Source organism: Mytilus californianus, unplaced genomic scaffold, assembly GCF_021869535.1.
Source record: "Mytilus californianus isolate M0D057914Y unplaced genomic scaffold, xbMytCali1.0.p SCAF_4, whole genome shotgun sequence".
Lineage (NCBI taxonomy): Eukaryota > Metazoa > Mollusca > Bivalvia > Mytilida > Mytilidae > Mytilus > Mytilus californianus.
Genome location: NW_026262690.1, coordinates 5,895,569 through 5,917,731, shown reverse-complemented (window position 1 = coordinate 5,917,731; position 22,163 = coordinate 5,895,569). Strand labels below are relative to the sequence as shown.

General features: G+C 32.2%; 1 protein-coding gene across 1 annotated transcript in view; it reads left to right on the top strand.

Moving 5' to 3' along the window:
* The window catches only part of LOC127737335 (potassium voltage-gated channel subfamily H member 1-like), a 61,191-nt gene that overhangs the window by 24,028 nt on the left and 15,000 nt on the right, over window positions 1-22,163 (top strand). The window contains exons 2-3 of the mRNA XM_052247937.1: window positions 17,666-17,896; window positions 21,674-21,802. Coding sequence (XP_052103897.1) covers window positions 17,666-17,896; window positions 21,674-21,802 — 360 coding nt within the window. The remainder of the gene's footprint in view (window positions 1-17,665; window positions 17,897-21,673; window positions 21,803-22,163) is intronic.

Below are 22,163 nucleotides of genomic sequence, written 5' to 3'. Positions count from 1 at the left end.
ACTCATCCCTTCCTTATAAGGAATGAAGAAAACGTACAATAAATATCACAAATTATCAATAGAAAAAAAGAAAGAAATATTTTGTGGTCGCATTGCAAAGTAGAGATAAAAGATTCATTAAAGACAAACTGATGTAAGTACAAAGCTCGTAACGAATACAAAAGACCTATATTTGAACGTCTGTATATTTTCATATTCAAACGAAAACGGTTTTTGTTACTCCATTTTCTCCTTGTCATAACCCTTATATTCACTAGATTAAAACAAATGTTTTAAGCACACCTGGCGGGAAGGGTCTGGGTGAGCTTTTGCTATCACTCAAGGCGTTCATCGTCTGGCGTCGTCCGTTAACTTTTACAAATATCATCTCCTCTGAAACTACTGGGCAAAATTTAACCAAACATGGCTGCAATCATCATTGGGGTATCTAGTTTAAAAGGAATGTGTCTGATGACCCCTGCCAGCCTACAAACATGGCTGACATGAATAAAAATAGAACATAGGGGTAACATGCAATTTTTGTCTATTTTCTTGAAAGCTCCTATAGATAGAGAAAATCTGTCAGGGGCAAAAATGTTCAAAATGATGAGATCTACATAATGCCTATTAACATCAAAACTATCAGACGACTTCTTATAGGAGTTATTGCCATAAAACAACGAAATTTTACATTTTTTCATCTTTGCATCTTATCTCGAAAATTATAACAGATGGACAAAAACTTTAAAATAGCAAAACAAGATCTACAAATAAGTCAACATGACCGAAATCGTCGGTCGACAACTTATTGAAGTTATTACCCTTTGATGACGATTTTTCATATCTTTTTGCATTTTTGACTATTTTTTGCAAACTATAATAGATACATAGAAACTTTAAATATCGAAATGATCTTACAAATAAGCTATACGGCCGAAATCTTCAGTAAAACTCGTTAATGGAGTTATTGCCCTTTGATCATAATTTTTACCATTTTTGTGTGCATCTTGAAAACTGTAATAGATCCACTGTAGATGGAAACATTCAAAGGGAAATATTATCAGCAGGATAAGATCTACAAATACGTAAACATGACTGAAATTGTCAGTTAACTCTTAATAGAGTTATTCCCGTTTAGTGATGATTTTTACTTAAAATGGCAATTGTTGAAGATGCAGGTGAGCGACACAGGATCTTTAGAGCCTCTAGTTCTTTCTTGAAGTTGATACTCGGTAATCAAGTACTAAACAGACATAGTGCATGTCCAGATTCATTAATGTTGAGGTGTTTAACCCACACCAATCATACCAAATGTACTAAGTATAAAATCATGTTAAAGTACAAAAAATGTTAATGATGAAAACCTTATATCAGCTATGATAATCCCTGAGAAAATCGATTTGAAACAGGAAATATATTTCTTAATGTCCTTTATCCTGAAAACAATACAATGCACTAATGGAAACGTTGCATATATTGGACATTAGAATATTTCAATGCAGTTATTGTTTTATGTATTTACAAATTTTCCATCTTCGATGCAGCATGGTTTCATTTAAGACTATTACATCTTAATTAATTCTATAGAAGTTTGATCTTTAAAATCTTTCTCATGAGAATTTGTTGATGTATGATATAATGATTAAGTGTTCCAGAAATAACCCATGAAAAGCTTTAATACGTAGAACAAATCCCTTTAACGAGAAATAATAAAAAGTGCTGACTATGATAAAATCTTAGAAAACTAAAATAATTATTTTTTGTGAACAGCGGATTTCTTTTCCCACATTTAATTCCCTTTTCCCACATTTAATTCCCTTTTCCCACATTTTATTCCCTTTTCCCACATTTAATTCCCTTTTCCCACATTTAATTCCATTTTCCCACATTTTTTTCCTTTTTATCTTTTGTTTTGTTTGCTTGTTATTGTGTTTAGTAATGTAAAAAGGATAACAGACAAAGATACCAAGTATAACATGGTGTTATTTTCTCTCATAGATCTCCTTTCCAACTAGCTTAAAAAACTTGAAATCTTTTTCGTACTCTATTTTTGAGTGTTACAGTGTATAGCTTCATTAGGTGTAGAGTTTGAGTTTGTTATAAAGAAAACCTGCATAGAACGCTTAAGATAACGAATTCATAAGTTTTATATTTTTGTGTAGAATTATTTGCTGCTTTTAAAAGTTGCTACATGAAATCATCCTAACTTGTTAGATATTGTTTATTAATGGTGTGCTTTCTATGTCAGATCGTACAAACGTAATATTAGTCTTGCTTTGACTGTTGATGACGGCTTTACACTAAATCCATTGGATGTTGGATGTGTACTGATTGATATATTAGTCTTAGGTACATGATTTCTTTTATTAGTTGTTATTGGCTTTGAACTAGCTGTCAGTAACTGCGAGTACTTCCAGATCCGTATTTTGTGTCTTTTTTTTTTTTTATTAGTGATGTATAAATACCCTGCCACGTCCAGTCTGGTTTTTTGTAAGATGTTTTTCTGCTTTGTGTCGATCTGATGAGTTAATTTTCAACTGATGTTTATAGTTTGTTCTTATGTTGTGATGCGTCACTACTGTCCCAGGTTAGGGGAGTAGGGGTGTTGTGCGCTCACAAACATGTTTAACTTTGCCACATTCTTTATGTGCCTATCCCAAGTCAGGAGCCTGTAGTTCAGTGGTTGTCGTTGGTTCATTCTGTCATATTTGTAAATTGTTACGTTATAAATTAGGCTGTTAGTTTTCTCAATTGAACTGTTTCATATTTTTCATGTCGTGGTTTTTTATAGCCGACTATACGGTATTGGTTTTTCTCATTGTTGAAAGCTGAACGGTGGCCTATAATTGCTTACATCCACTTCATTTGAACTTAGTGGATAGTTGTCTCTTTGGTAATCATACCACACATCTCCTTATTTTTATATAGAGGGATTTTTTTCGCTTGCGCGATTTGCTAAAATGCGCAGTCGCGTCCCGTCAAGAGACCGCTATATGTCTTTTAGTTGTTTAGTTGTTTTGTTTTCTTCGTAATGCTGCTCTACCATTGAAGTAGACACAACATTTCCTTTTAATCATACATTTTATTTGAAATGTTCTGGAACATCGTTTAGCAAAGTTTTGACAAATATCTTACAAATTGCGTAAAAGTTGTTTAGTTTTTGTATGTTGTTAACTTCATATTGCTGCTCTCTCATCGAAGAAGACACAACATATCCTTTTATTCATACCTTTTAGCTTAGCACATTTGCTTTTCCATACTCTTACACCAAGACTGATAGATTACCTATCATATCGATCATATAAAGTAATGCAACACCGAATGTATCAAACAAAATAATTATTAGGCCAAATAGAAAATAGAAAATTAATTATTTATAGGTTGCACAGCAACTTTTACGCAATTTGCAAGTTAATTTGTCATATCTTTGTTAAACGATGTTCCAGAACATTTCAAATACACGAGGAGAATCAACCAACCATATGCTTTTGGAAATGAATACATAATTTTCTTTCACGTCTAAAATTGATCAGACTCAAGCTAGCAACCATTTTAAGTATTTTTGTATAGAATTCAGTAGCAAACTGTAAGAACATCTTGAACTTTTCTAACCTTGAATTTCAATCGAACCTAACCTCAATAAAACAAAACGTGGGGACCACAAAAGAACCATAATGTTATTAATTCAAATGCTGCAGTTATAGTTCAGACTACACCTGGTATGCATGGTATATTTGATCATACTCACTCATGCTTTGTGTCAAGATTACAATTTTGTATGAAGAATGTTGCATAGTAGAATTGTCATGACTGATGTTTAGCTAAAACTTACAATTATCTGATTATCTAATTCATTTTACATTAAAAATATGGACAAGAATGAAAAGCATTAAACAATGATGGCAAGATTATAGGGAACAATGATGGCAATATTATAGGGAACAATGATGGCAAGATTATAGGGAACAATGATGGCAAAATTATAGGGAACAATGATGGCAAGATTATAGGGAACAATGTTATTAGGATATAGAGTCAACATTTGAACCTCATTGAAGCTGCGATTAAGTGTTATACTTTTTATACTATTTATATATATTTGCGTCGCACATTATCATTACTGGAAGAGTTTGGTATTCAAACTTTCTATAAATATTGGTGCCTAATTTATGTAGGACTTGAAATCTATTAATAAAAAAAAAATTATAACGACAATAGTGATCATAAAATAGTTCATTTAATCTAAAATAGACAAAAATCTAGGAAAAACGCAACATATTGGTTCTGTGAAAACAATACATTTCTAGAAAATTACCCCAACGTCCATTTTTACACAAATCTTGAAGTCACAACTTTAAACCGCTGGTTTTAGTCGAAGCAAAAATTTTAAAAAAGGCAACACATTTTAATCAATATAAAATCAAAAATAGGAGTGAGTGAAATCTAAATTTTGGATAAATAATACATAGAATGGGATAAAAATAATCACTAAAACAAATATTAGACAGTACAACAGACCACGCCAACTACCAATTCCTCCGACAGACAGAAAACAGACATACAAACAAAGATAAACAAACACAGACAAACAACAACGAACAACACACGTGTGTGTCAAGCCAGGCTTAAATTATTTCATGATATCTCAAATAATAAACCAGTAAATTCCAAAGCATTGGATTTTTCATACAAGATATACAAAGCCGTTGAAAACGTTGAACTTTCAAAGCACAAAATAGTCAAATTGCCGATTCCATCATCATGAAAATCCAGATTGAATTAATTGCTTCACACATTGTTTATTAGTAAAAAAAAAGTATATATCAGATATCGTGCCATGACATACGGTTATGAGGCAAAGGCAGGTATCGTCATAGGTTTGTCATAACGACTTATTATGCAAATCAAGGCACCAAAGGAGTATATCCTGACAAATGTCTGTATACTCATACTATATTACTAAATATAAACAAGTCTGTTAATTTGTCTCATTATGATATAATGCAAAAAGTAAAATAATATAAATACCGAACTCCAAGGAAAATTCAAAACGGAAAGTCCTTTATCAAATGACAAAATCAAAAGCTCAAACACATCAAACGAATGGAAAACAATGATTCTAATTGTTTCAAATAGGAAAATGGTCGATTGAGTTGGTCATACAAGAGACTTGAAGTGCTTAAAGTTCTTAAGAATTTGAGTTGTGCACGTCATCTACAGGATAAAAACTATCCAATGAAAATTGATTTACATTATATGCCAGTTAGAGTATATAATGTTAAAGAATAGCTAACAGAGTACATGCTGGCTTCGCTCGCTCCGACCTATTTAATTTATGAAAACTATTTAGTGTTGAATTTTGCCAGAGTATGATTTTTGATTTTCAACAGAATATTCAAAAATGTATGTGTGTGTAGGTGGTGGTGGGGGTTTGTTGATCATCCGAAATATTTGTTGACTATTATATTTCCTTTGAATTATGGTTTTTAAATGTCCTTTAGTATCTCACCCCATTTCTATCGTTGTATGTTTCTTTCGCTTATACAATTTTGGAACAGTACCACTACATCGTAGGTAGTGGTAAGCTACGTACATTTTTTTGGTACGGTCTCAAATTTTCAGTGAGAATTACATTCGTTTTTTCTATATTTTGCTTACCACATAGATAACCAATTCAGTAAAGTTTTCAATTTGAGATATAGTTTTTAAAATATTGATATACAGTTACTTTAGTTTTATATTATTGTACTTAAATGATCTTAAATCGATTCGAAGAGAATCTTTTCACTTTTATATTTTCTATGGATTTCGACAGCAAATCCAGTTCAAGATAAATGTAGCAGAAAAAAACATTCTTTTACAATAGGAAAACATCCCAAGAGAATCGAATGCTTAGCAACAAATAGGATATTGGTGTTATATTTACAAAACAATAAATATTAAAGAAAAAAACATGATGAAATATAAAATTCTGGAGTTTTTATCTACTTTACATTTTTTTAGTAAAATGGATATGATATAGAATGAATTAAGAGAAATAGGGATTAAAAAGATGTAACACAAGAAGTTGTCACCAAGAATAGATGTAGAAAATAACAAAAGCATATAAAACAACGCCAACTGGTCGATTAAAGAATAAAAAATCGTCAACACTTTCGTGCTTTTCACTGTTCAAAACAACATTAAACCAATGGCTAAACAAAAATAAAAAAAGCTCTGTAAACATTTCACAGAAAACTTAAATTTGAGCAAATACAAGTATTTGTATTTATTATGAAGTTTGTTCCGAAAGACGGGTTAGATAAAGAACTTATATAATAAGTTTTATTGTTTACCGGCGTTTAGGAGTTAGAGCAAAGACTGGTCGGCTCAGAGTCAGAATAATGTGTCCTGGTAGGATGACATGCCATTCTGCGGACTGTTACCTTGTGAACGAGTACGTTAAAAATTCGGCTCAGCGTGTAGGTCTAGTTCAAAGTATGATTAATATTCATATCAAAATAATTTAACAGGTTCTCTTCCTGAATATGCATTCAATTTGCCGCTGGACATTAATCAGCCTTCAATCATCATCGTCAATTATTGTTTTCCACTATGTAACTGTATGTTAAACTCTACTGTGACCTTATAGTATACTGTATATAAACTTATAAGATCAGATGAAATATCAACTTTTACGAGACGTCGTAAACGTTCATCAATTGACAACTTTTTTCCAACCTTTAATCGATAGCAATGAAATATAAATATACTGGGGTTTGTGGACTGTAGTTTGTTTAGTCATCGTCTTTTTCCCATTTGGCAATGGTGTCGTCTATTTATAAAAATAGGAAGATTTGGTATGATTGCCAGTGAGACAACTCTCCACAAGAGACCAAATGACGTGTTTGTCTTCCGGCGGTTCATGGTTTTTGATAGCCTGTTACAGGGGCGGATCCAGGATTTTAGGTTAGGGGGGGGGGGGGGGGGGGGGGGCGCAAACGTAAATTTTTTTTAGGTAAAATTATCGAAATATTCTTTATTAAGCTGAGGACAACCCATGCTTTGCAAATTTTAGGGGGGGGGGCGCACGCCCGCCACGCCCCCGCCCGAATCCGCCCCTGCGTTGGTTCTCTTCTCCCTTTTTTAAAACTTGTACATTTTATTCATTAACCTCTTGTCATATTATTGAAGGGTTTAGTACTTATAAAACGGTTAATCCTGAGCTTTTGTTCGAGTGAATGTCCCAAGTTAAGAATCTCGTAAGTGGTTGTCGATGTTTCTTCAAGTGTATACTAGTATTCCTTCTCGTCTTTTCCTAACTTGAAACCGTTCGTTGTATTTGTTGAACTCATTTACATCTGCTCTATTATCAATGTCATTGAGCTTGTCATACGTTATAAGGGGGAAGACCTATTGTGTATACTCATCAAATGTTTTTTATTTGAATTTGTGTTGTTGGGTTGGTTCTGTATAGTTCGTATAATATAGAAACATGGAAAAGTTAAGTCAGCAATCAAGGAAAAAACAGTTGTATGTTAGTATACATACGCGGCTATTTCTGACCTCTTAAATGTTGATTGATATAGTAAATGGTACAAAAGTATATACAAAGTCAAGTGAGACATTAACAAATCAAAAAAGGGAATGGTAGATGGATGAATTGGTATTTAATGTCCAGTGGCAAATTGTATCTGAAAACAACAAAATGTTGCTGCAATACGAATATGAACCATCATTCTTTGTACTAGAGCTATATGCTCAACTAGATTTTTATTGTGTTATCTCAGAATGGTAACTTTTTGCAGTAACAGATGCCATATCACCCTTCTAGCACACATTATTCTCAATCTATGACATATCACCCTTCTCTGGCACATTATTCTCCCTCTATGCCATATCACCTTTCTCGGACACATTATTCTCCCTCTATGCCATATCAACCTTTTCGGACACATTATTCTCCCTCTGGGCTGATCAGTCTTTGATCTTAATATCAAATACTAATTCCTTAGCGGAGGAGAATCAAACATCAAAATCTTTGGTTTGGTACAGATCGAATACCTGACCTCCCGCATTTGAGGCGAACATAATATCACAAGACCACCTTGGTGGTATAAGAAAATGGTTGGAATGAAGGTTTAACTGTAGCGGATCAAATCAGAGGCCAATTCAAGGTTATTTGACATATGCTTGTCTAGATTTAAATGACATATGCCTCACCGTTTTACGTAAAAAGTAACATTTGAACACCATTTCATTTGCAGTCCAAAATTTACGTCCATTTACTCCAGATTACACATCTTTTCACTAACAACTGGGTCTGCTGCGGTAACCTTTAGTTCCATAAAAAGTACATGTTTCTTAAACATAAAACAAACTAATACTTGGTAGATGAAGCAAGTAGAAACTTCAAGACGTTAGAATCGTAGTATCTTCGTCATGTTCTAGCTTTGATGTAAACATTGTGAGGCTTATAAGCTTTTACCTTTGATGCTCTGCTTTTTTTCTGGTTTTTTTTCCATCAAAAGAAGATAATGGAAAAGAATTGAAGTTGTATTTCTTTATATGGCTCATGTAATATATACTATACATAAAACATAAATTTCAATATCAGGAATAAAAGATAATTAACTACTACCCAAGTTCTGTTGCATGATGGAAATTTTCAACAATCGATTTTCATTGTTTGATATGAATCATTGTAGTAATTTCCTAAAAGAGAGAACGTTAGCAATTTCATGGCAACAACAAACATACATATTAAATATCCCTGAAACTATTCGGCGCTTAACAAAACTTTTAGAAATCTCCTGCAGTTCTCATGATTATGTTTGTAATCTCAAATAAATATTACATTTCACCCTTCGTAAAACTATCGCCTCGGTTATATTGCTGATATAAGCCACCCTATGGTTAGATATCCAAAATTTTCAAGGTTTTCCACTGTTTTTTTTATGAAAAAATCTAATCTTTGTTTTCAAAATATTGATAGTCTGATCTACAACTGTATTTTCATTTGAATTAACATTGATCCACAAGAGACAACCTTATCAATCTATTATTTATAGAAGGTGATAAAATTTCATTTCATATTACAATGCCTGAAACGGTTGCTTTCACGTCTAATAAAGTATTCAGTAATATGTGCTCCTGGTTGTCAATCGCTTCATCAATTTAATGATATTTATTTATAAAACAGATAAGTCATTAAACAATGCTTCGCTTTTTTGCTTTTATAAATAATGAATATTTTGACTTATTAATAGCATGTTGTTTCACCATTGTTAACACACCATTATTAACTTGCCTAGCAATAGGAACAACAAGCTGGAACATATCTATTTCAATTGTTTAAAGATGTGTGTAACCATTCTGATTTTTGAACTGTCATATTCGTGTCTACTATAACGGACATTCTGAGTTTAAAGTCTTTTTTTTTATCCTAAAGTAATTTGTATTTGTATTTTTATTTTGTTGTTGCACTTCTGTGAAAAATGTAGGAATTCTGAATTTTCCATAAAAATAGGTGTGTGCTGCATTTAGAGTGCGAACCACACGCTCATCCGGGACCTTCGAACTTTTCCTGATTGTCAGTTACCATGTTGTTCCTTCTTTTTTCCTTGCTATTCATTTATTGCCAAAATGACAAATAATTCAAGATTTGATTCGTTACTTTAGTTGCCATTTTATGCTATCGATTTTAACCCCCAGGACTGGTTTATGTGCGAATGATAATTACATTGGAGAGATATACGATTGATCTCAGAGGAATGATTAGGTTATAAGGCAGTAAACATTTCCTCAACACAATATTTAATCTATAACTGAACAGGACAAAGCAGATTTTGTGTTTTATGGGTATTAAATTAAAGAATAGTCTTTTTTTAAGTCAATATGGTTGTAAAATATAGCATCCCCACAATAAAAGTGTACCAAAGAACGGATGCCTAAGTCTTATATGACTGATGCCGGTGAAGAAAACCCGTAATTAAATGGCAGGACCCAATATTAAAGTTTTATAAAATTGAATGTGTGTATCTTTGTTATTGTTTCATAATAGCAAACCTGACGTGTTTAGCTTTACTTTAGGCCCTTTTCAATGATATCAACCCTAAAAGTTTGTATTAGCATTTTCAAATATATTAGACACAAGCATCACTGATTATCGAAATCTAGTGCAGTAAAATTGATACCGTTTAAAGTTGTTACTTCCACATTGGGTCTAAGCTTCTGTTGGGGTTGAGGGTAATACCTTCTGTTGGTTGAGGGTAATACCTTCTGTTGGTTGAGGGTAATACCTTCTGTTGGTTGAGGGTAATACCTTCTGTTGGTTGAGGGTAATACCTTCTGTTGGTTGAGGGTAATACCAGTCTAGATGCTCAATACTGCTAAACTGGAATGCAATACGGTGATGTTTTGATGAAATTAGCTATAATAAATCTCGGGTAATCATTTGAAGGTAAGAAATGTATATCCCTCATAAATATATCTAATTCCTTGTCTAGGTGTGTGACTGTACCTTTGGTCCTTTTTAATTATATCAGCTCTATAACGTTTGTATTTGGTTCTGGATTTTCAAATATGCTGGCCATGGGCATCACTGAAGAGACATTTTAAAATGGTCGAAATAAGCATCTGGTGAAGTAAGATTGCAGTGAGGTTAAAGTTTTTTATCCGCGCTGAAGGCCTCATTGTGACTTAAGATGAAGAACAGCAATAAACGTGTGTTTTTTGCTGTGCATGTACTGACTGTGTGTCATGGATGGATACCCCATATCCTTTGTTTTCTACTAATTAATGTTGTTTACTCAAACTAAATAATGAATACATTATACTTAAACATTTAATAAAAATAAAACTTTAACGTGAGATAATGCACCTTGTCTTTCTTCCTATAGATAGCAGACTTCTAATGTATAGATAACGAACGTGGGATAAGTAGAATTCTATGCTTAGTAATAAATTGACCGAGTATTCTTACCTAGTTCATATTGAGTAGTTTCGGTCAATTTTGGATTTTGCAAATAAAAACAATTTTGAAATTGTTTATTTGCTGCAATTTTATACTACCACACATTCAGACATACAGCCATTTCAATTGACATTTTATAGTGTGTCTTTCTCTGTGTGATGTTACACTATTGTTTCAGGTAGGGTGAAGGTTGGCGCCTATTAAAACGTTTAAACCCGCTGCATTTGTTTGCACCTGTCCTAAGTCAGGAACCTGATGTTCAGTGGTTGTCGTTTGTTGATGTGGTTCATAAGTGTTTCTCGTTTCTCATTTTTTTATATAGATTAGACCGTTGGTTTTCCTGTTTGAATGGTTTTATGCTAGTCATTTTTGGGGCCCTTTACAGCTTGCTGTTCGGTGTGAGCCAAGGCTCCGTGTTGAAGGCCGTACTTTGACCTATATTGGTTTACTTTTACAAATTGTGACTTGAATGGAGAGTTGTCTCATTGGCACTCATACCACATCTTCTTATATCTATATAGAACATAAGCATATAATGAATTAAATCAGAAATATGCTGAAAGATTTTTTAAAAGAGAAGACTAAAATTAAATCGGAAAATTTTAATAGAAATAATCCTTATTGATGAAATATCCATATGGCTTTTATGAAAAATCTATTAAAATTGTCAGTGCGTGCAACTGATTTGAAGTTTTAACCGTAATCTAATTAGATATGACATTCACTATTCAGTACACCGTATTTTGACCTATAATGGTTTACTTTTACAAATTGTGATTTGGATGGAGAGTTGTCTCATTGGCACTCATACCACATCTTCTTATATCTATACTATGTTATACCTTTTGGACATTTTATTACTTTATATTATGTTTAAGACTTTGACCATTCAAAATTTTACTTGAAGAACCGGTTGATGTAGTTAAATTGAATTGTCCAAGATAATTTGCAATGCAACATCTTTGCTATATATACAAAGTGTAAAAAAGCATAATATAGCATCAACTGGGAGATGTATACATAATTTGCAGGCGCTGTTGGAATGTTGCTATATAGAAAAAGTTTACAATTGGGAAGCTGAAATCTATTTTGTCGTTAAGTGTTGTTCCCAAACCACCATCTTTGCAATTTCGAGATGTAAGTCAAGATATAAATCAGGAAATCTGCATGGTGGCTAGTTTTCTCATTTAACAGAATGGACTCAACAAAAAGATTCTGTACAGCATAAATGAATTTGGTTTAAAGGACGCTGGACAGTAGATCCCTAAATAATCGTGTATATTTATATTATGATTCATCTGTTTTGGTGTTAGTGTCTTTCTTTTGAAAAGCGGTCTTATAACATGTGTGATCTTTCAAACAGGTATCCTGGGCTCTATAGTATATTTGATACTATGGTCTTACATTATTGTTAGAACTTGTAGCTATACAACACTTCAACGTTTGACCAATATTTGTTTTACCAAAATGTGTTTTTATATAAGCATAAATTCATCTAAACAGCCATAGTAATATTTATTTGCTATGTTGTCCGTACCAAGTATAAAACAACTTCACGTCAGTTATTTATACTAGTGAACAAAAGTAACCAGTTTAAACTCGAATTTTTCATAAGATATAAGAAATATTAAGAAAAAACTTTTCTTTGCAAGGCGATTGCATATAAAGTGGAAGTTAGCGATCTTTATCACTACTTTACATCAAATACTTTGGATAGAAGGTTTTGGGTTCGACATCACAAAAATATATGAAGAATAACCTGAACAAAAATAACACATGTGTAGAATAACATGGACACAAATAACACATGTGTAGAAAAACCAGAACAAGGGATCTTTGAGATTACGCCTTTCTGAAATAGTGTTTGGTTATTCATTCTTAACCGATTTCTATCTATGAACATAATTTTAAATAATAAATTAATATCTTTTCATTAAGATCTTTCTATATTTGCTAAATAAATAATGATAAAGGTTTGTACCTTTTGATTTTGAAGTAGACAACCTTCAGAACATATGATAACTCTTCATACTATTTGCATGAGACGGAAGATTAAATATAAACGAGGCCCCACAATGAGACTTAAAATGCATTACTTCAACTTATTTTTGTCCTTTTCAACAGACGATTTTTTTCGAAGATAAGAAAACACGAGTTTAATTGGAACAAGTCTATCAAAGTTTGTTTGTTATGCCTTCTATGATAGCTTTGTAAATATTTACACATACCCCAAAGCTTATAATATTTGCCATATTAAGTACTCATTGTGCGATCCATTCTGGCTAGTTATGAAGTCTTTTTGTGAGACTTCAGTGTAAGAAATTAAAGTAACTGAATTACTTAGATCACAGATATTAGCCTTATATTTATGTTGCGAATAATAGTGTGTTCTTTGCTTAGATCACACAGATTTTAGACTAATATAAATGTTGTGTTCATTGCTTAGTTCATATATATGTTAGATTTAAATAAATGTTGTGTCAATTGCATATATCACACAGAATAATAGTATGTTCTTTGATTAGATTACACAGATTTTAGACTAATATAAATGTTGTGTTCATTGCTTAGATCATATATATGTTAGATTTATATAAATGTTGTGTCAATGGCATATTCTACAGAATAATAATATATATGTTCTTTGATTAGATTACACAGATTTTAGACTAATATAAATGATGTGTTCATTGCTTGGATCATATAGATTTTAGATTTACATAAATGTTGTGTCGATTGCCAATATCACACATATTAAAAGTGTATTCTTTGCTTAGATCATGTAGATTTTAGACTTATATAAATGATGTGATTAAATAACACAAATTGTAGACTAATATCAATGATGTGTTCATTGCTTAAATCAAATGGAGTTTAGACTTATTTAAATGGTGTGTTCATTGCTTAGATCACACTGATTTCAGACTTATTTCAACGATGTGTTCTTAAGTCTACCATATTACCTAAGATGTATTTGGAAAAACCTTCTGGAATTTTCGGTCTTCAATGCTCTTTAACTTCGTACGTTATTTGGCCTTTTAAACTTTTTTGATTCAAGCGTCACTGATGGGTTTTTTCTAGACGAAACATGCGTCCAGCGTACAAAATTTTAATCCTGGTATCTATGATGAGTTTATACATAAGCAACAATTTTAATTTTAAGAATAATGAGAGGCAGTAGTTTACCTTTGTCTATGTCCAAATCTCATAACTCCATATAGAAGATACAAATCAAGGCAGTAGTGTCCCTTTATGTCCAAATATCATAGAAGATACAAATCAGGGCAGTAGTTAACCTTTGTCTATGTCCAAATCTCATAACTTCATATAGAAGATACAAATCAAGGCAGTAGTTTACCTTTGTCTATGTCCAAATATATTAGAAGATACAAATCAGGGCAGTAGTTAACCTTTGTCTATGTCCAAATCTCATAACTTCATATAGAAGATACAAATCAAGGCAGTAGTTAACCTTTGTCTATGTCAAAATCTCATAGACGATACAAACCAAGGCAGCAGTTTACTGTCTTTGTCCAAATTTCGCAACTTCATATATAAGATATATTTGTCTATGTCCAAATATCATAGAAGATACAAATCAGGACAGTAGCTAACCTTTGTCTATGTCCAAATCTCATAAATCTATATAGAAGATACAAATGAAGGCACAGCACAAAACAAATAAAATGTGGGAATCGCATTAACCCCAAAAGGAGCAAGACCGGGAGCGTCGGCAGGATAAAACCTTTGAGTATTTTGATAACAAAATTGTTACAATCGCCAGGAGACACTTTCAGGTGACATATTTTACAGAGAAAATGTAAATAGAGAAGATATTAAAGATGAATATCATATTATCACTCATATAATCTGCATTCGATAGGTTCATCCCACTATCACTAGTTTTTTTTTTTACATAATATCTTCATTTTGTCAAAAGTATTGTAAACTTGTTTACATTTATATTATTGCATGTTAAACATTGTCAGGAGCTTTCATACTCGTAGTAAGATGTTTAAATCTTTTTTAGTTATTTGTTATCTAACCAATTTTCCTCATATATCTGAATAGCGTTTGCTTTTATGTTATTTTTTTTTGCTTTTTGGTTAGATAAAGATATTGGAATTCTAGGTTTCCTAATCATAGTTTAAGCTATCAACCAAAGGTCATCAAGTTATTCAAAAGCATCTGACTTACGCATGTGGAATTGCGAAGATTCGATGAAAGATACGTGTATCAATGACTTTAGAGATTAGATGAAAATACGTGTATCAATAACTTTAGAGATAAACAAATGCAAAAAATTCTTTTCTCTTCCTATATTGAAGCATTGCTTTAAATCGTTAAGTATACCGATTCAATGATGGACTATAGAGTAAGTAAAAATTGATTTGGAAGATAATTCAGGTAAAATTCTGACGTCAATTAAAGATTTTCCTTTGAAGGTCCAGGTATTTCCGTAAGATTTAATTCTCGATAGATATTTAAATAAATCCTGAAGCAACTTAACTTCTAATTTTCTAAGCATATCTATAACGAAAAGTAAAAGCATTGATTTTGAGCACGTTTTTACATTTCAGGATAATGGAAGTGGTATTTTTTTCTTCCTTCTTAGGTGTCCTGATTATTTACCTACAAATAAAGTAATGAATGATTGTAGACAATCGATTAAAAACCTCACAGACACAAGAAAGAGCTGAAAGTAGAAAACAGTTTTCGATTTTCTTGAAGTTTTAAATGTTGTCTAATGCGTCATTTTTATGCTGAATTTAGCTTGTTGAAATGTCATTAAATTCTAAGGAGTGTTCAAAACCAAACAGATTTTTTTTCTAAACAAATAGTCTTTTACATCTTCCGATCAATTTAATATAATAATGACCGCTCTAATGGTAGCTACATTAAGGACTTTTGGGATAAAATTCTGAAACGAAGAGAATAACATGAAAAAAGTTAGACACAACCAAATTCATAGAAGTATTGTAAAGTCTAAATAAAATAAATCATGTGAAATTTCATAATCTTTTTCACAATGTTACCTTTAGTAACTTACAACATGAAATATGAGGGTTTTAGTTTTCAAGTAGTGCATTTCCCTTTTCGAGGAGCAGCATCCTATTTCATCTTACTCAATGACATAAAAGGTTAAAATAAAGGATATAGGACTTCCACAACACAATTATCATTTCCACATACTTTTAAGAATGAAAATGTTAACGTGCAAAATTCAGTGCACAATTTTGGTACAAAAGAAGGAAAAGAAAATAAACATACAGCTCTTTAATATTTTAATAAGAGGACGGTCGATTTCCCCTGTAATAGTTTTACTTATAGAGCCACAGTCTGGACGTTTCTGAAATCTACTGATATTTATATTTAAGATGACCAAATTGTATACATATAAGATTTATCTATAGTTGGACATATAATAAAAAAATAATTCACATATTTTTGTTAATTTTGCAGGACATCTGTAATAAAAATTTAGTTTATTTTTGTATCTGACAGTGAATGCACAGCTTTGCATGTTCATGATTTGAATAAACACACACATGTACCAAAATAGGAGTTTAATGCCATCTACTTAAGAATAGTTTGGAATAAACCATGATACTGATGCATACAAAAGGCGGGAAACCCCTTTTTCAAAATGACCCATGCATGCAATAATTTCTAGGAAAATTTGCCCTACCTGTTTGTTGAATAAATAGTCAGTTTAGATCTTAACATACCAATAAGAATGTGACAAAAAATACTATGATATGTTATTTGAAAGGTGTGTTAGATATAGGTATTTGATGTAAAAATTTAAAAGTCAGACCTTATTAAAACATTTGGAGATCATGGTTTCTCTTTCAGTTGAAACAGGGTTATGAAACAGCTTTCATTAACTGCAAGTACTCTTAGATCGGTACTTTTGTGATTTTTGTGATTTTGTGATTTGTTTTGGTTGTAATTATCAATACGACGAGTCAAGCACCTTCCAACTGATTCTTAATAGATGTTCTTATGAAGTCGCTACATCACTGTTCCAGATTAGAGGATTCACAACCATGTTAAACACCTCCAAATTCGTTATGTACCTGTCTTAAGACAAGATTCTGTAATCCACCGGTTGTTGTTTATTGTCGTCAGCCATATTCATTTTCCTTTCATTGTAGTATAAATTTCTCCCTTTGACTTTTGTTTTACCGAGGCCTTTAGAAGCTTACATTACGGTATGGGTTTTCCCAACTTTAATTAAAATATAAATCTCTGATTACATTATCCTCTTATGCTTCGACGGAGCAAGCGAGTTCCGATAGATCTAAATTTTAATTAGATTTGGGTTTTGCTCATCGTTTACAACCATGCAGTGACCTGCAATTATTCGCACCTTTTTTTCTGAATGGATGGTTGCCTAATTGGGAATCATAGCATATCTTTATATTTTTGTATCAAGTGTTTTTCATCTCTCTTTTTGTTCCAGATGTAGGACAGTACTAGAGAAAGTTTAATACGTTTTCGGTTATGCACAGTTTTCAATTTTGCACGAGACATGTCAGTGATTCCCAAAAATAATAAGTGTCTGTCTTGTGTCTTATGTAATTATCATTTTGACTTAATTTCGTTGCAATGGGCGTCTAGTCCACTTTCCCTTTTTATTTCATTCACGCATTTACATTGTACTCTATGTGTTTGTTGAAGAACTTTATAGTTAACATAATAAAAATGGCAATTTTTTGGTATTTACAGACAGCAGTTTTATTTTGGCAAATGCAAGGATCATGGACTATCCTATTGTGTACTGTAACGACGGATTTTGTAAACTGGCTGGTTATAGTAGAGCAGAAGTCATGCAGAAAAGTAGCACTTGCAGTTTTATGTATGGTGAACTCACGGATAAAGATACGGTCATTAAAATTGAAGAATCGTTTGAGGAATTGGAACAAACACAAGTCGAAGTTCTCCTTTACAAGAAAAATAGTAAGTTATAAGGGGAAAATCATCATTCACAATTAAAAAGACTTTATATAATACAAACACACAAAAAGTCAAATACCAGTTAAGCACTTTTTGTATCAAGCCCTGTTCCGCAGATATATTTGATCTAATAACGTGATTGTTGGTTGTAATGACTTAATACACTGACGGAAGAAGTCAATTTAATAGCATATTTAATCTTAATTATCATGATGGTGTATTTTTTGTCAGATCTATTTACATATGCGCAATTGACAGATGAACTAAAGATACTTTTGTAACGGAGATTGACAGAAAAGAATGTTATTCCAAATGCAATTTCTATTTTTACCATATATTTTGGTACTGCTGGCGTCTGTTCACTTGATTACCCAAACACTTGAAAACCAAAATAGTATCAAAAAGCTTACTAAATGTATACAATTGATTTTATTTGGATTTAATCGACATTTTGAAATCAAATGAGGTGATCTTTCAAAATAATTTACTTAGTTATTGACATTATACCGTGTTTATACTACGATGTTGTTTAATCTGGCAGAATTGACGATGTAATTACTAGATTCCTACTGGGACTTTGTTGTGACAACGATGTCATCCATAAACAGTAAAGTTTGGAGTCAATATATGTAATAAAAGGAGAGGAAATGAACTGAAATGTCACGGGAGAAAACAAGCTCTTGGCTTATCAAAAATGAATATGCATCTTAAATTTGGTTTTGCAATGAACATCACCTGTGTATAAGTCAAGGATTTCTTTACCACAAATCATGTTGAACACCTACCAAATTCTTTAATAGATATGAACTAGTTTGGGAGTTTGACTGCATCTAATAACAAATGTGATATCCAATCCTTATTTTTGCGGAGATGTTATGTATAATGATCTTAAATTAAGATACGAAACATGTAAACTAATTGTTCCTTTCAGTAAACTCATTCTTAACCTTTCATAATTTTTTGCCCTCAATGTTCTTCAACTTCGTACTTTAATTGGCCTTTTCAAATTTTTTGGTTCGAACGTCACTGATGAATAAATAAAGGCAACAGTAGTATACCGCTGTTCGAAATTCATAAATCGATTGAGAAAATCAAGGATTGGATATCACATTCATAAATCTATGAGTCTCTTCTAGGCGAAACACCAATCTGGCGTACAAAATTTGAATCCTGGTATCTATGATGAGTTTATTCCTAAACTTTCCAAAAAACGTCTTTATTGTTTTCCAGTTATTAACACTTAAGTTCCTTCTTCCTGTCGATACATATATTGTGGCTTTGCGTATTCTCATGTTTTTCTCCACTGCTTATGACATCTTTACACAAATCTGTCGGAGGTGTAATAGTTTACATTATAGAGAACATGATTTATTTATCAGATCAAATTAACTTTCAGTAACTACGAGAACTCATAGATCGATAATATGTGTCTCTTGTCTTTTTGCTATATGTTTTTGAGCTAAGTACCATTATAATGAGTGAAGCCATTTCCAACTGGTTTTTACGGTTTGTTCTTATGTTGAGTTGTAACACCACTGTTCTTGGTAATAATGAGGGTTAGGCGCTCGTAAATAACATTCACGGTACCAATTTTACTGCATCAGATGCGCATTTTGGCGATCAAAGTCGATTCAGTGATGTTCGAGACCGAGATATTAGATAATTCAAAATATAATACAAACTGTAAAAAGCTGATACAATCGAAAAGGACCATAAAGTAAAGCCAAACTGAACAATAAGGGAGATACATTCCTTTATCTAAATGATTTTCTAAAATTTATTTCAATAAAACAATATCGGTATTTTTCTGACAGTACAGTACTGGTAGTACTAAGCTTCTGAGATGGTGATTCCTTCGGTACTCGCAAAGGTATCAACCCAGTGGTAGTAATAACATTAACGGTACCAATTTTACTGCGCCATATGCGTATTAAAGTACCCTTAGTATTACTCGAGGACGAAATATTTGAAAATCCAAAACTGTGAAGAGCTGATATAACCAAAAAGCCCAAAAAGGTATAGCCAAAAATGGACAGGAATATAACATGCACCAACAGGCTAAACCCTTCCACATTATTTATGTACCTGTCCAAAAGCAGGAACCTGTGATCTAGTGGTTGTCGTTGGTTGTTGTCGGCATATTCGTATTTCGTTCATTGTAATAGTATAAATCATGCTGTAGGTTTTCTCCTTTGAATTCATTCACATTTTGTCTAAACTTGACCGTTTGTAGCTTATTGTACGGCATGGATTTTGCTCTTTATTGAAGGTCGCACTGTGACCTATGGTAACTATCCTTGATCTTGATGGATAGTTGTCTCATTGGCAATAATACTACATAATCTTAATTTTACATTCAATATACTTATCATATCATTTAATTTTTATCAAAATTATTCACAATTCCTATTGATTTTAATTCCCCTCCTGGACAATTTCACTACTTATCTCTTGATTTTAAGCTCAGGAAGACAATAGTGACACCAAAACCAATAAGCACAAACTGTCTTCTTTAAGATTTATTTCACTGGTCTGGAATTTTACATACAATTAATATAAATCTTGCATGACAAAGACGAAAAACGAATGGGATGATATTTGTGAAGAATTTTCTTTCAGAAGCGGATTAAAGAAAGTATGGGTTGAACTGATTAAGAAATCTACTATTAGAAATGACAAATGCCTTGATAACATCCAAGATTTTGTTAACTTTCAAGGAACTATTGCAATGATAGATATACGGATTTGGCTATTATTTTATTCTCAATCGATTTATGACTTTTGAACAACGGCATACTACTGTTGCTTTTACTTTATGTCCCCTTTTGGTCATATAGCTCTTCGTGAATTCAAGTACTTTAAAACACTTGGCTTTCAATTTTTTTGGTTTTAGCGTTCAAGCAGAAGGTAAATCACTAAAAGTGCTGCGAACACACCAAAGTGCAATTTCCAATTTCTAGCACTGAGGCGATACCGCCGCTGGTGAACTGGTAGTATACGAGGGTATCATAAGCTCAATAGTCTTCGGTATTTACATGATTTATTTCATACCCTTCCTAGAAATTATAAGGAAACTAAAGTTCCAACTCCCCCAGGAAAAGTTTACCTTGGATGGTTTGGTTATTCTGTTATGTCTCCTTATTCAGGTACTTATACAGCATAGGCTTTCAATTGTATTTCTGTTTGAGTGATCCTTATGAAGTTTAATCAAGAAAAGTGCTTTGGACGAACCAAATCTATTGTCTTATTTACATTTTCTAACACGATGTAGATACCGATGCTGGTGGACTGTTAATCCCCGAGGGTATTAGTAGTCAGTGCTTCGGTACCGACATGATATATAACATACCTTTCCCAAATTATTCGTTGATCAAATAAGAAATTACTAAGAAACTAACCTTAAAACTTCCTCAGGCAAAGTTGACCTTCGACGGAGATGGCTTATCTTTTAGGTCCTCTTTCGGTAATACAGCTCACAACACATTCAAGTACTTTTACATCATTGACTGTCAATGTTTTGTGTTTGAGCGTTCTTAATAAAGGTAAATCTGGAAAAAAAACGCTTCGGACTCATAAATTTTATAGTTAATTTCCAGTGAAATTTTTTTTCTTTTGGATTGTTTAAAAATTATTACGAACACCTAGAAGAATTTCAACTTGTAATTATATAAGCAATAACAAGCTGATCGAGAGAAACAACACGATATATTAAAAAGTACAATATCAATTAAATTGCGCACAACTATACTATCAAATAAATAAAATTCCTCTTATTTTTAGGAACACCATTGTGGCTGCTACTTCATATTGCACCAATCAAGAACGAAAAAGATCAGATAGTTTTATTCCTGTGTACATTCAAAGATATTACTGCTCTTAAACAGCCAATAGACGAAGATGGAGCAAAAGGTATGGAACACATACTAAAGAAGCTTCGTAGTTCGATACATCACTAATAGTTTGATATTGCGACAAAAGAAAAAGTGAAATTATCAAATTTTACACATCCTTTACTGAATTTATTCCAAAAATTATCACATCTAATACTATTGATTCAATTAGACCGAATGTATGAGTGATTTTCTGTGTGTTTCTTTTTTCCATTTTATTATTAAATAATTGTTTAGAATCTGTAAATAAAATTTGGAAAACCTAAAAAAAGAACGAAAAGAAAAAAAGAGATATGTTGTTTTTGTAGGATTTTTCACAGTTTATAGACATTTACGTTATTTTACAAATTAACATAAAAATATCAACGTCTCAAATGATT